General features: G+C 39.8%; 1 protein-coding gene across 1 annotated transcript in view; it reads right to left on the reverse strand.

Annotated features, from left to right (window-relative positions):
* LOC126355448 (synaptotagmin-6) overlaps positions 1 to 16841 on the reverse strand; it is a 180551-nt gene that overhangs the window by 74461 nt on the left and 89249 nt on the right. Inside the window, exon 5 of the mRNA XM_050005763.1 lies at positions 5317 to 5437. Within this exon, the coding sequence (XP_049861720.1) occupies positions 5317 to 5437 (121 nt within the window). The remainder of the gene's footprint in view (positions 1 to 5316; positions 5438 to 16841) is intronic.

The following is a 16841-nucleotide window of genomic DNA, read 5'->3' on the forward strand; positions in this document are numbered from 1 at the left end:
TCTGGGATCCATAAGAAATAGGATTGATAGAGGAAATAGAGACAAGCAAAAGAAGAGCATCATGTTTCATTACAGGTTCATTTACTAAGTGCAAAAGTGTCACAGATGTGCTCAGCTAACTCCATCATCAAATGCTGCAAGAAAGATGTTCTGTGTCACGATGTGGTTTGCGGTTAAAGTTACAAGAGTGTATGTCCCTAGAAGAGTCAAGCAACATATTGTTTCCTCCCCTCATGAAAAGACTATGAAGGTAATCTTAGATTTGAGCTTACTCAGAGGTTTATCAACAATCATTCTTTCCGTGAAGCACTTGTGACTGGAATAAGGAAAGGGAGAAGTGACATTGGTACACAAAGTACCCTCTGCTGCACAGTCTAAGGTGGCTTGCAAAGTATGTATGTACATGCAGATGTATTTATCTTTGTAATTGAGATGTTAAAAATTAAAATATATTTTAATTTTTTATGATACTTACATCTTCTCCATACAGTAATATAATATAGTGGTCAGAATGGAATGAAAATGAGATTATTTGATAAAGTTTGATATGTTAGCTTGACACATTTATGATACACTGAAATAGATGTTGCAATAAAACACTTGACATCTTTCAGTTAGGCAGTGATTAGAACACATGAAATTAATCTTAATTCCATAGCACTTGAAATTGATCAAACTGTAGTACTAGTCACCACGATCAGAACGTAATGACGTTTCTGTGTAGCTTCATGGTAATTCTGCATTCCAGTTGTCTCAAAGGACTTCATATAAGTTTTTCAGCGTGACTGGATCTTTTCAGAAAAGAAAGAGAATATATGATGCCCAAAATAGGCTTTAAGCTAGATATAGGATTTAGATCGCCTTGAGAAAATCTTGTATCTTTATCAAGTAATTAACTAGGGCATTGTTATGGTGGAATAAAATCCCATGTTGTTTTGCTATTGGTAGCTTCTCCTGGGTTTGTGAATGGATATTTCAGCATGTAAAGTGCAATCATGGGACTGTGTTCACTCTGAGAGAAAAAAGTGCATGCCATTTTGTTGCTAACATTTTTCTCTCCCTTAACTATGGAGAGGAATTGAGACACATAAATACCACTTCATCTCCAGGTAAAATTGAGATTGTGCAGTGAGTGTTATTATGTCTTAATAATCTTTAAACATTTGAATTAGTGATGTAGAAAGTCTTGAGTGAAGTGCTAATCCTTTTGTTAATGTTGTTGAAAAATGAACGGTGCTTCCAAATTACATTTGCAGTTTATTGTTGTGTTTTTGATGAATAAAACAGCAATTTTACTTTAAGTGGCCTATGATACTCTAACATGGCAGCAAAATCTGGTTTCTGAACAAAATCTAATTCCAGAGCTAAGAAGTGTCTTATCTTGTCCTGTGGTACAAAGCTGTTACTTCATGTTGGTGAATGCATATCTGCTAGAGATACTTGGGAGAAGCTGCATAAAATCTCTGCTGTTATCATCACTTGTTTTACTTCAGTACCAGTTTCATGACATCGAGTGGGAATCATCTGGTGGCATCCAAGGTCAGTTAGCTAAATACAATGAAATACAAATCATGCTTTCTTTATCAAATAAGCTATTCAGCAATGATAACCTTTATGCATGATTTTTGCTGACTTTGCCAAAAGATTAAAATTGTGTGGCAGATTAGGTCTTGAACCTTGAACCTTTACTGTTACAGCCAATGCTCTTACCGACTGAGCTATACAGGCTAGATTCACACCATGCTATTGATGGCTATTCTGGACAACTGATGTGGCCAAACCTTAGGGCATTGTTTCTGTGGACCTAATCAGCACAGCTGTAGCCAATTTTTATTTGGAAAAATTTGAAGAAGCAGCCCTTCTGATGATGGAGAAGAAACCCTAACATTGGTTTAGTATGTGGAAGATACTTTCATTTTGTGGCATTTTGGAGATAAAGGACCCCTTGTGGAGAAAAACAAGCCTTGGAATTACTAAATTTTCTGAATAATATAAATTCTAATATAAAGTTCACTATGGAAAAAGAGAAAGAAGGTCAAATTTCATTTTTGGATGTACAGCGCTCAGGAAACCTGACAGTAGATTACGGCATAAATTCTACAGAAAGCCCATTCGCATGTCACTTCACACAGAAATTCTGTTCACCATTCCAAGCAGAAAAGAAGAGTTATCAAACCACTGACAGACAGGGCAAAAGAATCTGAGAACACCAGTGTTTGGAGAATGAGCTCAATCACTAAAGAACTGCCTTCAGAAGAAATACCTACTCTTACAAACAGACAATTAGTGCACTACACCCTAAAAGACCTAGAACTTTAATAAAAAAGAACTAACTAAAGGGAAAGTACTCCTTTCATTTGTAAAAAAAAGTCCCAGATCACATAAGCAAAGTACTCAGAGCATACAGACTTAATGGAGTGTTTAAACCAATAAGAATGGTGTGCAGACATTTTAACACTGCAAAGGACCTATGTCTAATGCTTGCCACAGCAGGAATTTATAAAATCCCTTGCACTTGTGGTCAAGTATACATAAAAAAAAGATTGGGACCAGGGAATCACCAAATTTGCTTATCTGACACTGTGATTTTAGCAATATCTAATCATTCCTGTGCTAGGATGTACAGAGAGCCCATAGAAATTCAAGAGCAAAAAAGCAACTTTAACAGAAAAGAAGGACTGAAGTTAGATAAGTTGTGGGGTTTAGTGCTAAATAAAACAAACAGCACCAGATCCTGCCTACTACAAGCTTCATAACATATATTGGTGCAACTTTGCAATCTTAGTCATTGGTCTGATGATGTCATGAACCAACCATTGCTTTATGAGTCATTAAAGCCTTTGATGCTGTCTCTAGTGTTGGAAGACTAAACATTAGGCAGAGAATTATACCTTGGACCATGGCCTAAAGTGCATAAAACAAATATTGGCAAAAACAAAATACCACCTCTGAAAGCCTGCATTCTATGACCATTATGAGCTGATTGATGCCAAGACTGATACACATCAGCTGGCTGGAGTGGCCGAGCGGTTCTAGATGCTACAGTCTGCTGGAACTGAGCGACCACTATGGTCGCAGGTTTGAATCCTGCCCAGGGCATGGCTGTGTGTGATGTCCTTAGGTTAGTTAGGTTTAAGTAGTTCTTAGTTCTAGGGGACTGATGACCTCACAAGTCATGTCCCATAGTGCTCAGAGCCATTTGAACCAACTGATGCACATCCCAATACAGAGACTGCTGATAGAGCAAATATTCTGTAAATTACTGTTGAAATTGTCATATTTAATTATGTTAGAATATCAGTTTATAATTTTCATCACACTTGAAAAGGCTTTCTGCTGGATTTCAAAGTATCTTTATTTTTCATAAAATTGCCTTCAAATTCCAGCAGTACTCAAAATCACAACTCTGAATTATTTGCTACAGAAACAACAGTTATATAATTTTGGGACTCAAATTAAGACTCATTGAAAATATTAGTCAAGAAAATCATTGTTTAATTAAATTTAATGTAGAAATTTTCTTGCTTGGTTGTTCTGAATTATCAGTTTACTAAATTTTGTATTAAAAATATATATTTGCAGCAATTTGATTTATACAAAACATGTCAATACTCATTTATGAACCAAACTGTGTATCCAAATTTTGATAAAGTTGTAAATGTTAACTGTAAATACATTTTATCAGTCATGTAAATAATGTTACAAGAAATTATCATGTCCTCTGTTATATATAGATGGGTACCTAAGCCTACAAAGCATGGAAGATTTGTTTTTGTACAAGGTCGTGAAGATAATTATGGTCAGTGAAGACTTCAGTGAGACATAGTTAATTATTAATTATCCTCCCATCCTTGTACAAAAACAATTCTCCCGTGTGTTATCTTTCCAGTCCCCCACCACCTCCCAAAGTCCCATTGTCCAGCCACAGAGGAGCATTCGTCTCATAGCTCAGTATCACCCAGGACTGGAACAAATGAATTACATTCTCCGCAAGGGTTTTGATTATCTCTTGTCAGGACCTGAAATGTCCTTACCACTATCCTTACCACCCCTCCTACAATGGTATTATGCCATCCTCTGAATCTGCATAATATACTCGTCCATCCACCCTGTAATAGACCTAGACCCAAGATCTGACCCGTACATCCTCCCACCACCACCAACTCCAATCTGGTCACTAACATCACCTATCCCATCAAAGGTAGGACTACATGTGAAACCAGTCATGTGGTCTACAAGCTATGCTGCAACTACAGTGCAGCATTCTATGTAGACATGACAACCCAACAAGCTGTCTGTCCGCATGAATGGCCACCAACAAACTTTGGCCATGAACAACTGGACCATCCTGTTGCTGAACACACTGCCAAACATGATATCCTTCATTTAAATGAGTGTTTCACAGTCTGTGCCATATGGATGCTTCCCACCAACACCAGTTTTTCTGAATTGTGCAGGTGGGAACTTTCCCTGCAATACATTCTACATTCTCGTAACCCTATAAACCACAACCTTCATTAGTCACTGTCCTCATCCATCCAGTCACTTCCCTGTTCCTATTCCAGCACTACACATCCATCATTCCACAACCATACCAGTCTTTTTATTACCCTCCTTTTCCACTGCTCCCCCCCCCCCCCCCTCCCTCTCTGCCCCCATCTCTCATCATCTCTCCCCTGCCCTCCATCTAACCTGCTGCACTTCACTGTCTGCCACCCCCACCATACTATCCCTACCCCTCCCCACCCCAGCCTCCTTTTTACCCCAACTCAGTTGCCAATCTCATCATGCACTGGTGCTGCTGCTCGCAGCGTGGTTTCAGTTGCCTGGGACTGCACTCGTGTGTGTGAGTTGCATTTGCAAGTGTGTGTGTGTGTGTGTGTGTGTGTGTGTGTGTGTGTGTGTGTGTGTATGTGTGTCTATTGTTGATGAAGGCCTAAGGTCTTTATGACCAAAAGCTTTAATTGCGAGAGTCATTTTGTTGGCCTATCTGCGATTCAGCATCTCTGCTATATGGTGAGTAGCGACTTGCCTTTTCATAATATTGTCACTTGAAAATGCTGTTACAAACCAGAACTCAACTATTATCATTACCTACATTCAGAGTGACCATGATACATTAGTTTGCTAAGTTAACATTTGCACCTTTCAGTTTCTTTACTACAAACCTGATATTTGAGAAGACAGTCTCTTGTGCTATACTTTACTAGATCAGTAACAAAGGGGAAAAATAGGACATAATGACTGTGTATGGATTAAGAAAAGCTACTGAATTTTTATTAATTTTTAACAGGTTGGAAAATTTTAGTATATTACCAACAGTGTCCTTATCTGGAGGTAGGAAAAGATTTCTGGCCTTCAGCAAAACAACAGTTAGGCGTTCGGCAGATGGAAGGTAACTGAGTGACAGCAGAACTTCTTGTAATTCTTCAGGAGGCTGAAATGATATTGCATTCATAACTAACTATACAACTGACACACAAGTTATTAAAATGCTGGTATTTCCAGATGAAAAGTGTGTACAAGCCCATGTACTCCTGCTTAGTATTAAAAGTAATACAGAAAAATGGTAACCTTCTCAGTTCCTTATAAAAAATTATTTTTGATATTAACTTCCTTTCTTTCAGCAATCTAAATATAACTGCAAGTAAAGTTATACTGTTTTGATAATTGTAGCATTTATTTATAGCTAAATTGTGTTTTAAACACTAACCACACTTATTATGCACATTTATAAGCATTATATTATAGCTTAAATACACAAGGAATGTCCACTTGTTGGCTGACATATTCCAAATGGTTGAATTGTGTTAAATGTTCTGATTCAAAAGATATCACAAAAAGCTTGAGTTACTGGTATCACAGGGCTTCATCAGCTGTACCACTTTATTTGATAATGATCTAAAGCAGGATTATGTTGAAAAATTACCATCATTGTAGTTCACCAGGTGGCTAACTCGTGTGGTTGGTGGTCTCATGGCATAGTTACTGCTACTTGTGGCAGAACCACTAAACCTGTGATGCTCACGGCCTCTGCCGACAACGTGTCATCATCCATTGATATCAAAGATGTAAGTGTATAGATGCCATGATTGGACACTCACCTGCCTTCAGATGACTGGGTTTTTGTGCTGTCCTCATAATTTAATCATCATTCATAAAAGTGGTGAGATTGGACTGAGCAAAGGTTGGGAATTTGTACGGGCAGTGATAATTGCATAGTTGAGTGCCCTAGAAACCAAATATCATCATCATCATCATCATCATCATCATAGGACACATGTTCAGTAGGCCTTATTATTTTGGAGCAATGAATGACAGGACACAATTATTTGGTTTTCTAGAAAATATGTTAGTTCAACAACTAGGGGACATTTCACTGGTCACATGTCATGCAAGGTACTTCCACTGTAGCGGAGCTCCTTTATATTCCACCTCAAGTGTGAGGCCAATTTTGAATCACTCCTTCTTTGACTGTTGATAGCTCTTGGTAGTTGTGTTATCTGGCCACAAAGATCTTCAGATCTAACACCATTATATTTTTGCTCATAGTGTTAATTAAGGAACAAGAAACAGAAGAAAATTTGGGAACATCCCAAGTGTTAATCTCAGGAACTATTCAAATAGAGACAAAGGTTTATGAACATTTTACTTTGCCTACTGGCACAAGTGTAATCCAAATTACTGTACCAGTGAAAATTAAAGTACTAGCAATTTCTAATGAGACATATGTTAATGAAACACTATGGGAACTCTGTTCACCCAAGCATTATTCTTATTGCTGCACTATGGCACTACATGAAAACACTCATATTTTCCTCTGTTCTCTTTTTAATAACTGGTCTTCTCCTGTCCTCCCATTTACTTATGTTTTATGTAACTTTTGTATGCTGCTGTCACTACTAGATGAATCTAATTACTCATTTGTTTCTATGTTTATTCCATCAGTGATATTTTTTTTCTTTCTGACCGTTTGATTAACTTTATGATCACTGTCCACAGTTTTTATTTTATACATACTGATGAATAAGCCAGATAAACTTCATTATATGTGAGTAATTTACTTTCATACATATTCATTTTTGCATTTCATACTCTTCAGTTTTCTGATGTTTCTTAGAACTATTTAGCAAATTTTTCATTTTTGCTTAAATGTGTACTTCTTTGATTGGAACTGTTAGATTTGATTTATGTACTACAATTCTGTAACTGGCTCAATGAACTTAATATTATTCATACTTAATATGTCATTTTCCATTGTCTCCTTCACCCTATTAAAAGATCTTTGTTTGTACAGCATGACTTGTATTTTCCAATAGCCAACATTCCGTACCACATAGTACTGGTGATATAATTTCCAATCTGCACACACTCCCTTACACTTTCACGAGGTAATTATTATGTCTTGGAATTCACTACAATTCATTCATTCCCCTGTGCTCTCATTATACATTTCTTGTTTGTTACTTATTAATAATATTAGCACCATAAAGGAACCATTAGAGGGAATGGAATTTAGTCTGGATGTAACCTATAGTGATACAAAGAAATGATTACATTACAAATCAATAAAACAAAATTAAACAGTATTTGGTGAAGGTTCCACATGTTGCAATAAGAGAGAGCCTTTTGCAAATAAGGATCTGGGAAATAAGTGGTATGTTTTATGCAGAAAATAAATTTTGACTATCTCTTGCAACACATAGTCAAGCATTAATTACTCTGTTTGTATCTTTCAGGAGTGCCCTGAAGGTAGGGTACCAGTTTTGGTAGTATGACTTACCTGATATAGTAATTTCTGTTGACTTGCGTTTCAGAAGAGTTGGGCTCACTTATCATATCTAAAGATTCTGTCTACCATTTCATCACACATTTATATGACTATGTGAGACTGTATTCACAATCTGACATATTTCTATGACTGTAATCCAAATCATTACATTTGTGCTCTGTTCTGTGTCCCTATAGAAATTTAGATGGCAGGAGGGGAGCCAGTGGGTAAGCTATTGAGGTATATACCAGTAAAATATGCAGATGATAACAGGAACATAAGTGTAATGTGAAGAGATAGCTGTTGTTCATCTACATCAAGAATATGATGAATAACATTATAATTTTCTCACCAGCATTTTTCAAATAAGCTTTTGTAACAATTCATGTTCTAACTATTTATTGCTTCCACTCTACAAGTCAGGCCTCACAAGATCTATGCTGTACATGCAAATGACCATCACTTGCACGCAGGCAGAACCCACTTTCATTGCTGAAGACGACAGCGCATCATTCCGTTTTCCATGTGATCCTCTGACAGCCAGTTGATCCATGTACACACATCAAAAAAGTTTTGCATCACCCTCAGTCCCAGAACTCCCAAAGATATACATTGATTGCACATATTGTATCACAGACACAGTCCCTTTGAGTGTTCAGAGATGTCACTAAACCCACCCAAAGATGTAAACAATGATGCATGAGCAGGGCCTATTAGACAGAGAGTGTCTGACAGCCAATCAGTTACAGTCATTCCACAAGGAAGGAGGTACACAGCTCATGTTGTCTGTAGTTCAAACTTGCCTAAATGGTCAATACCACAGTTTGATCGCATCCGCATGGTTACTATGTGCCAGGAAGGGCTCTCAACAAGGAAAGTATCCAGGTGTTTTGAACTGAACCAAAGTGACATTGTTCAGACATGGAGGAGATACAGAGAGATAGGAACTCTCAATAATATGCCTCACTCAGACTGCCCAAGGGTTACTATTGTGGTGCATGACTGGTACCTACAGATTATGGCTCAGAGGAACCCTGACAACAATGCCACCATGTTGAATAATGCTTTTTGTGCAGCCACAGGACATCATGTTATGACTCAAACTGTGCGCAATGGGCTGCATGATGCATAACTTCATTCCTGACATCCAAGGTGAGGTCCATCTTTGCAACCACAGTGCCATGCACCACAGTACAGACAGGCCCAATAACATGCTGAATGGGCCATTTAGTATTGGCATCACATTCTCTTAAAAAGCTGCTGCTACAGTGCTATGTTAGGAAACAGAATACTCATGTGGTGTGAAATGATTATCAAGAGTTTCAAGTCTGCATTCAATAGAAGCTGAGGGTTTCCAGAGAAATTGTATCCACTGTGACTGTCACATTAAACTGAAATGGCAGAAAGAATTTGATGTCTACCTGTTTTCTTGGTTCAGACAAAGCTAGCCAGTATAAAAGTGCAGTTGAATGGTGGTTAGAAGAAGTTTTGGCAAACAAAAGCTATTTGTAGAAAATATATGTTTATTAATGCAGTCTCATTTGATCTTTATCTCATAGTAGACTTGGTAGCTCAACTACTGTATGGAAAGTTTTCCAGCAATGAATGCCACAGAACCATGATTTACACAAGAAAATATGGGCTTCTTAGTTAGTTTCATGCTGTATGGATCACCTGAATGATAAATCGTAATAATGTTGAATGAATCATTTTACATTCTCATCACAAATTAATTTGTAAATATGGTTACATGCTGAACATTTATAAGGTTTTCTTTTTTATCATCATCATCATCATCATCATCATTATTATTATTACTATTATTATTATTATTGATTATTCCCATTTAAGAGAGCGTTTGAACTTGAATTCCTTTATGATGATTGTTTATGTTTTTTCTGAGCCCAAATTTTCTTCATGTGTTCACTGTGTTGTTTCTTTCGCTCCGCTGTCCATTTGCATCCTGGTCTCTTCTGTGTTGTGGTGTCAAATTTATGTTTTTTGATGGTGTTCCTGAATTCAGTTCTATTTTCTGCATCGTTTACTGTTATGTGTGCTTGTCTGAGGTCCTCTTCAACTTTTTTTATCCATTTTGTTTTTCCTCTGCTTGAGTTGATGACTTTAAGAATTCGCTTTGAAATTCTGTTTTAATTCATCCTATGGATATGTCTGTAGAACTGCATTCTTCTTTTCCTTATTGTATCCGTAATCTTGTCTGTGTATTTATATAATTCTGATGTTGGTCTCTTCTTCCAGATTCCTTGCTCTTGTATCGGGCCAAAAATTTTCCTGAGAATTTTCCTTTCTTGTTTCTCTATTTCTTTGATTTCACTTTGCCCACCTATTTGTGTTGTTTCAGATGCATACAGTGCCTCCGGAAGTATGACAGTGTTGTAGTGCCTCAATTTTGCATTAAAGTGATATGGACTTTTTGTTATAATAGTTCCACGTGAGTTTATATGCTTTCTGTAGTTTTTTTATTCTTTCCTCATTGGCCTTTAGGTTGATCCCTGATGGCTGGATGATTTCTCCCAGGTACTTAAAATGTGGTACTTGTACGATTTTCCCATGGGTTGCCACAATAGGCAATTTGTCTTGTGGCACTCTTTCTATGCACTGGGTTTTCTCACATGAGATTTGCAGGCCAGTTCTTTGTGCAATTTCGTGTAACTTCTCTGTGGCGTTAGTGGCTTCCTTTCTATTATTTGTGAGGATTGCAAGGTCATCCGCAAAAGCTAAACACTTCACATTGAATCTATTGTCTTTTCTAATGCCAATTTGGATTCCTTTGGCTTCTTTTTCCCATGTCCTGATAATTTTTTCAAGGATGATATTAAAGAGTAATGGTGAAAGTCCGTCACCCTGTCGCATTCCAGTTTGGATTTCAAATGGTTCCGAGATATCCCCCATAAATTTAACCTTGGAGACTGTGTCAGTTAATGTTTCCCGAATGATTGCTCTTGTCTTTCTGTCATTATTATTATTATTAAATATACAGACCTGAATTAGTAATTCCCATCCACCACCTTTTACACATTGCAAAAGTAAAATTGATTCTACAGAATAAAAACTTTTTCAGTTTGTTTTCAAATTTTTATTTTCATCTGTCAGACATTTTACATCTTTGGGTAAGTGATCAATAATTTTAACTGCAGTATTGTGACCACCTTTCTGTGCTAAAGACAACTTAAAGTGGAGTTATGAATGTAATTTTTCCCTCTAATATTGTAATTATGTGCATCATTGTTCCTTTTGAAATGAGTGGATTATTTACAACATACTTCATGAGGTAATGAATATACGAGGAAGCAGTAGTCAGAATACCAAGCTCCTTAAAAAGATGTCTACAAGATGATCATGGGAGAGCACCACATATTATTCTAACAACATGTTTTTTAGCAATGAAGACTTTCTTTCTTAGAGATGAGTTTTCTCAAAACATTATTCCATATGACATAATTGAATGAAAATATGCACAATATATCAACTTACTGATTTCTCTCTCCAAGAATTGTAATGGTTCTAAGTGCAAATGTGGCTGAACTAAGTTGTTTTAGGAGCTCTAAAATGTGCTTTTTCCATTTTAAATTCTCCTCAGTATGGACACCTAAAATTTTTGAAGAACTGAATATGTTGTGTCCTTGTAAAACTGAGACCATTCACAGAAAACCGGTAAATGACACTGTTAGGAGCATTTCTTTCATTTCTTATGTTGCTGCAAGTATGCTTTGATCAATTACAGCACTAGTGTCATCTGCAAAAAGAACTAATGCTGTTTGTTGTATATTAGATGGAAGATTGTTTGCATATGCCATATTTTATGGACTAACTAATTAATGGAAAATCTCATATAAAGATGTGAAACAATTACTAACAAAGAGATAGAGGGGCTGGCCAGTACTTACCTCAGCTCAGTACAGCCGATAGAAACACAAAAAAAACCACAAAAAAACAACCGAAAATTTAAGTTCCTAGCTTTCGGAATAAATGTTCCTTCATCAGGGAGGAGAGAGGGGAAAGAAAGGGAAGAAGGGAAAGTGGATTTAGTTACTCACAACCCAGGTTATGAAGCAACAGGGAAAGGAAAACAGGGAAGGTAGCAAGGATGGAGGCATGGTTGTATGAGGGAAGCCAAAGATATTCTACTGCAGGTACTGTGCCAGCTTCAAACCAAAGAGGATGCATACAGAAGTAAAGAGGTGTATAGTATAAAGATGTAGGATGGAAAGATGCATGAATGTCTAAAGAGGAAAGGGAAAGAGGAGAAGACTGCAAAGTAAATGGGAGTGAGGTTGTTTAACGTAGGTTCAGTCCAGGGGGATGGCGGGATGAAAGGATGTGCTGGAGTGCAAGTTCCCATCTCCGCAGTTCAGAGGGACTGGTGTTGGGTGGGAGAAGCCAAATGGCACATACAGTGTAGCAGGTTCCTAGGTCCCTAGAATTATGCTGGAGGGCATGCTCCGCTACTGGGTATTGGACATCTCCTAGGCGGACAGTTCGTCTGTGTCCGTTCATACGCTCAGCCAGTTTAGTTGTTGTCATACCAATGTAAAAGGCTGTGCAGTGCAGGCATGTCAGCTGATAAATGACATGTGTAGTCTCACACGTGGCCCTGAATTGAATTGTGTATGTTTTCCTAGTAGCGGGGCTGGAGTAGGTGGTTGTGGGGGGATGCATGGGGCAGGTTTTGCAGCGGGGTCGGTTGAAGCTCACATCCACACTTCTGTCCATATCAAACCCACCAACAAACAACAGTACCTTCACTTTGATAGCTGCCATCCATTCCACATCAAACGCTCCCTTCCCTACAGCCTAGGTATTCGTGGCAAACGTATCTGCTCCAGTGACGAATCCCTCAACAATTACACCAATAACCTGACCAGTGCTTTCCTCTCCCGCAACTATCCTGCAGACCTTGTCCACAAACAGATCTCCCGAGCAATACATTCCTCCCCGTCCAACAACAATATTCCTACCCTCAGACCACACAGAAGTGTCCCCTTGTCACCCAATATTATCCTGGCCTCGAATACATCAATAAATTACTCCGCCAGGGATATGACTTTCTCAAGTCAACCCCTGAAATGAGATCATCCCTTGACAAAATTCTCCCCACACCACCCAGAGTTGCCTTTCGTCGTCCCCCTAACCTCCGTAACATCCTTGTTAAACCCTGCAATATTCCCAGACTACCTTCTCTACCCAGCGGTTCCTACCCCTGTAACCGACCCCGCTGCAAAACCTGCCCCATGCATCCCCCCACAACCACCTACTCCAGCCCCGCTACTAGGAAAACACACACAATTCAAGGCAGGGCCACATGTGAGACTACACATGTCATTTATCAGCTGACATGCCTGCACTGCACAGCCTTTTACATTGGTATGACAACAACTAAACTGGCTGAGCGTATGAACGGACACAGACGAACTGTCCGCCTAGGAGATGTCCAATACCCAGTAGCGGAGCATGCCCTCCAGCATAATTCTAGGGACCTAGGAACCTGCTACACTGTATGTGCCATTTGGCTTCTCCCACCCAACACCAGTCCCTCTGAACTGCGGAGATGGGAACTTGCACTCCAGCACATCCTATCATCCCGCCATCCCCCTGGACTGAACCTACGTTAAACAACCTCACTCCCATTTACTTTTCAGTCTTCTCCTCTTTTCCTTTCCTCTTTAGACATTCATGCATCTTTCCATCCTACATCTTTATACTATACACCTCTTTACTTCTGTATGCATCCTCTTTGGTTTGAAGCTGGCACAGTACCTGCAGTAGAATATCTTTGGCTTCCCTCATACAACCATGCCTCCATCCTTGCTACCTTCCCTGTTTTCCTTTCCCTGTTGCTTCATAACCTGGGTTGTGAGTAACTAAATCCACTTTCCCTTCTTCCCTTTCTTTCCCCTCTCTCCTCCCTGATGAAGGAACATTTACTCCGAAAGCTAGGAACTTAAATTTTCGGGTGTTTTTTTGTGTTCCTATCGGCTGTACTGAGCTGAAGTAAGTACTGGCCAGCCCCTCTATCTCTTTGTTAGTAATTGTTTCACATCTTTATATGAGATTTTTCATTAATTAGTTAGATCACCTATATGGTCCACATTCTTCATTGTTTTGTCCCTTTTGTTAGCTATCACTTACATCTGTCATCTAAACACTTTCTCTTCTTCACCAACTGTGCTAGTTTCATTTGCCTCCTATTGTCTTGTTCGGTTTATAGTCCACTTCTCTTTTTCTATTTATTGATTTATTTATTTAACATTCCATTATTTAATATTACATAGTTTTAACGTTCGTTATTCGCTGTTTTCCAGCCAACAGTCACTTCCAACAATCTCTTCCACACCTATCAGTATCATCCAATTCCGTCGATTTCGTGTTGCTGGTGATATTTTTGTACCATTGCCTATCTTTCTCTGCCACAGGAAGCATTTTTTGTAACATTTCTGCGCCACCCGCGAACCTTTTTGCGGCACGCGCGAACCTTTTTGCGGCACGCGCGATCTTTTTTGCGCACGCACGATCTTTTTTACGGCACGCGCGATCTTTTTTGCGTCATACGCGATCTTTTTTTCGCTACTCGCTATCTCTGTTTTTGAGCAGCGTGTGTTCTTTTTCCCCTGATCTGGACATACTTGCTTGGTCTGGTCAGCTTTTTCTGTATTTTTCTTATTTGGTGGTCTTTCTTTGGTATTTAACGTTACCAACACAATTTCTTTCTTTCTCGCCCTTCCTTCCGTGTTTTATTCCTTCTTATGATTACTATTCTAACTTTAGTTATTTAATTTCCATACCCACCAGTTACCCACTATGTACCCTAATCCTATACCACATTATTTACATTCATTCCGGAAACATGCATTTACCGTAGCCAAACTGCAATCCCACATACTTTTCCTCCGTTCCTGCTTAACCTTTGGAATTACCCCTAAAGGACTTACCTTAAAAGTTCCCATCTCTGGGTGCAATTCCTCCTGCCACCAATCTCTCCTGGACTTCCAGAACCTTCAATCCTTAGCCCTTACCCAACTTGTCCTGAATCTCTACACTACTTCATGTAACCACCACTCCCAACAGCTCCTATCTCTCTTCAAAGTCCTCCACCTCTCAAACCCTTGCTTGGAGAACACACTCAGGAACATCATCCTAGAAGCCAGCCGCAAACTTGAGTCCCATGCCACACACCACCTGAAAAAACTATCCACAGTGCTAGTGCAACACCTAAGAAGTGGAGTCCCTCTCCCTATCCCTCACAAACACCAACCACAACAGAACCGTCAACAAACCCCCCTCATAGCCAACAAACCTAGCCTAGCCACCCTACTCAATCTCCCCGTCCCAGCACATACCCCACACAGACCAAATCTCAACTATAACCACAGTCAAATGCCACATATCACCAACTCCAATTCAGTTCTAAACCTCTCATCCAGATCCCTCTCTCCTCAAGAGACATCTGTTCTATCAAAAGGCTTAACCTTTAGCCCCACACCTAAATTCAACCACACTGCCCTGGTTAAAGATCTCCTCTCTTTCACCCAGAACCTCATCTGGAAATATCACTTCACCACCCAAACACAGCCCCCAAATACTAGACCCAGTGTTGAACCTTGTTTAGAACAGTTCCGACCGCCTTCTCAAAGGGATCCTCCTCCCCTCCCCCAAAACCATCCCTTGCAGACATTTCAGGAATTCCTCACATCCAGTGTTGCCTCCCAGTCCTTCTTGAAGAACATCCCGACAACCCCCAACATCACCCCAGCTGAATCCCGTGCCATTAAGCAGCTGAAAACAGACCCCTCTATTGTAATCCTTCCGGCGGATAAAGGCTCCACAACTGTGGTACTTGACCGTGTGGAGTATGTGGCAGAAGGACTGCGTCAACTCTCCGACACCTCAACCTACAAAGCTGTTACCCAGGATCCCATTCCCTCCATTCAGACTGAGCTGCAAAAAATCCTAAAAATCCAAGGTCCCTCACAAGGCCTCACAATGGCTTCCATAGACTTACCCACTCCACCTGAGCCACGTACCCCTACCTTCTACCTATTACCCAAAATCCACAAAGAGAACCATTCTGGCCGTCCCATTGTAGCAGGCTTCAAAGCCCCAACAGAACGTATCTCAGCTCTGGTAGACCAACACCTCCAACCTATCACCTGCAGACTCCCATCCTACATCAAGGACACAAACCACTTCCTAGAACGCCTCAAATCCATTCCCACTCCCCTCCCACCTGAAACCTTTCTTGTGACCATAGATGCTACATCCCTTTACACAAACATCCTACACACCCATGGTCTCTCTGCCCTTGAGCACTACCTCTCCCAACGCCCACCCGAAGATCTTCCAAAAACCTCGTTCCTTATCACACTTACCAACTTCATCCTCACCCATAATTACTTCACTTTTGAAGGCCAGACCTACAAACAAATCAGGGGAACTGCCATGGGAACCAGGATGGCTCCATCCTATGCCAACCTCTTCATGGGCCGCATGGAGGAGGCTTTCCTGAAGACCCAACAGCTGCTTCCCCTGGCCTGGTATAGGTTTATAGATGACATCTTTGTGGTCTGGACTCATGGTGAAGAAACACTCCTTGATTTCCTCCATAACCTCAACTCCTTTTCGAATCTGAATTTCACCTGGTCCTTCTCCAAAACCAAAGCCACCTTCCTGGATGTTGACCTTCATCTTGTTGAAGCTCACATCCACACCTCTGTCCATATCAAATCCACCAACAAACAACAGTACCTTCACTTTGATAGCTGCCATCCATTCCACATCAAACGCTCCCTTCCCTACAGCCTAGGTATTCGTGGCAAACGTATCTGCTCCAGTGATGAATCCCTCAACAATTACACCAATAACCTGACCAGTGCTTTCCTCTCCTGCAACTATCCTGCAGACCTTGTCCACAAACAGATCTCCCGAGCAATACATTCCTCCCCGTCCAACAACAATATTCCTACCCTCAGACCACACAGAAGTGTCCCCTTGTCACCCAATATTATCCTGGCCTCGAATACATCAATAAATTACTCCGCCAGGGATATGACTTTCT

This window comes from Schistocerca gregaria, chromosome 3, assembly GCF_023897955.1.
Source record: "Schistocerca gregaria isolate iqSchGreg1 chromosome 3, iqSchGreg1.2, whole genome shotgun sequence".
NCBI lineage: Eukaryota > Metazoa > Arthropoda > Insecta > Orthoptera > Acrididae > Schistocerca > Schistocerca gregaria.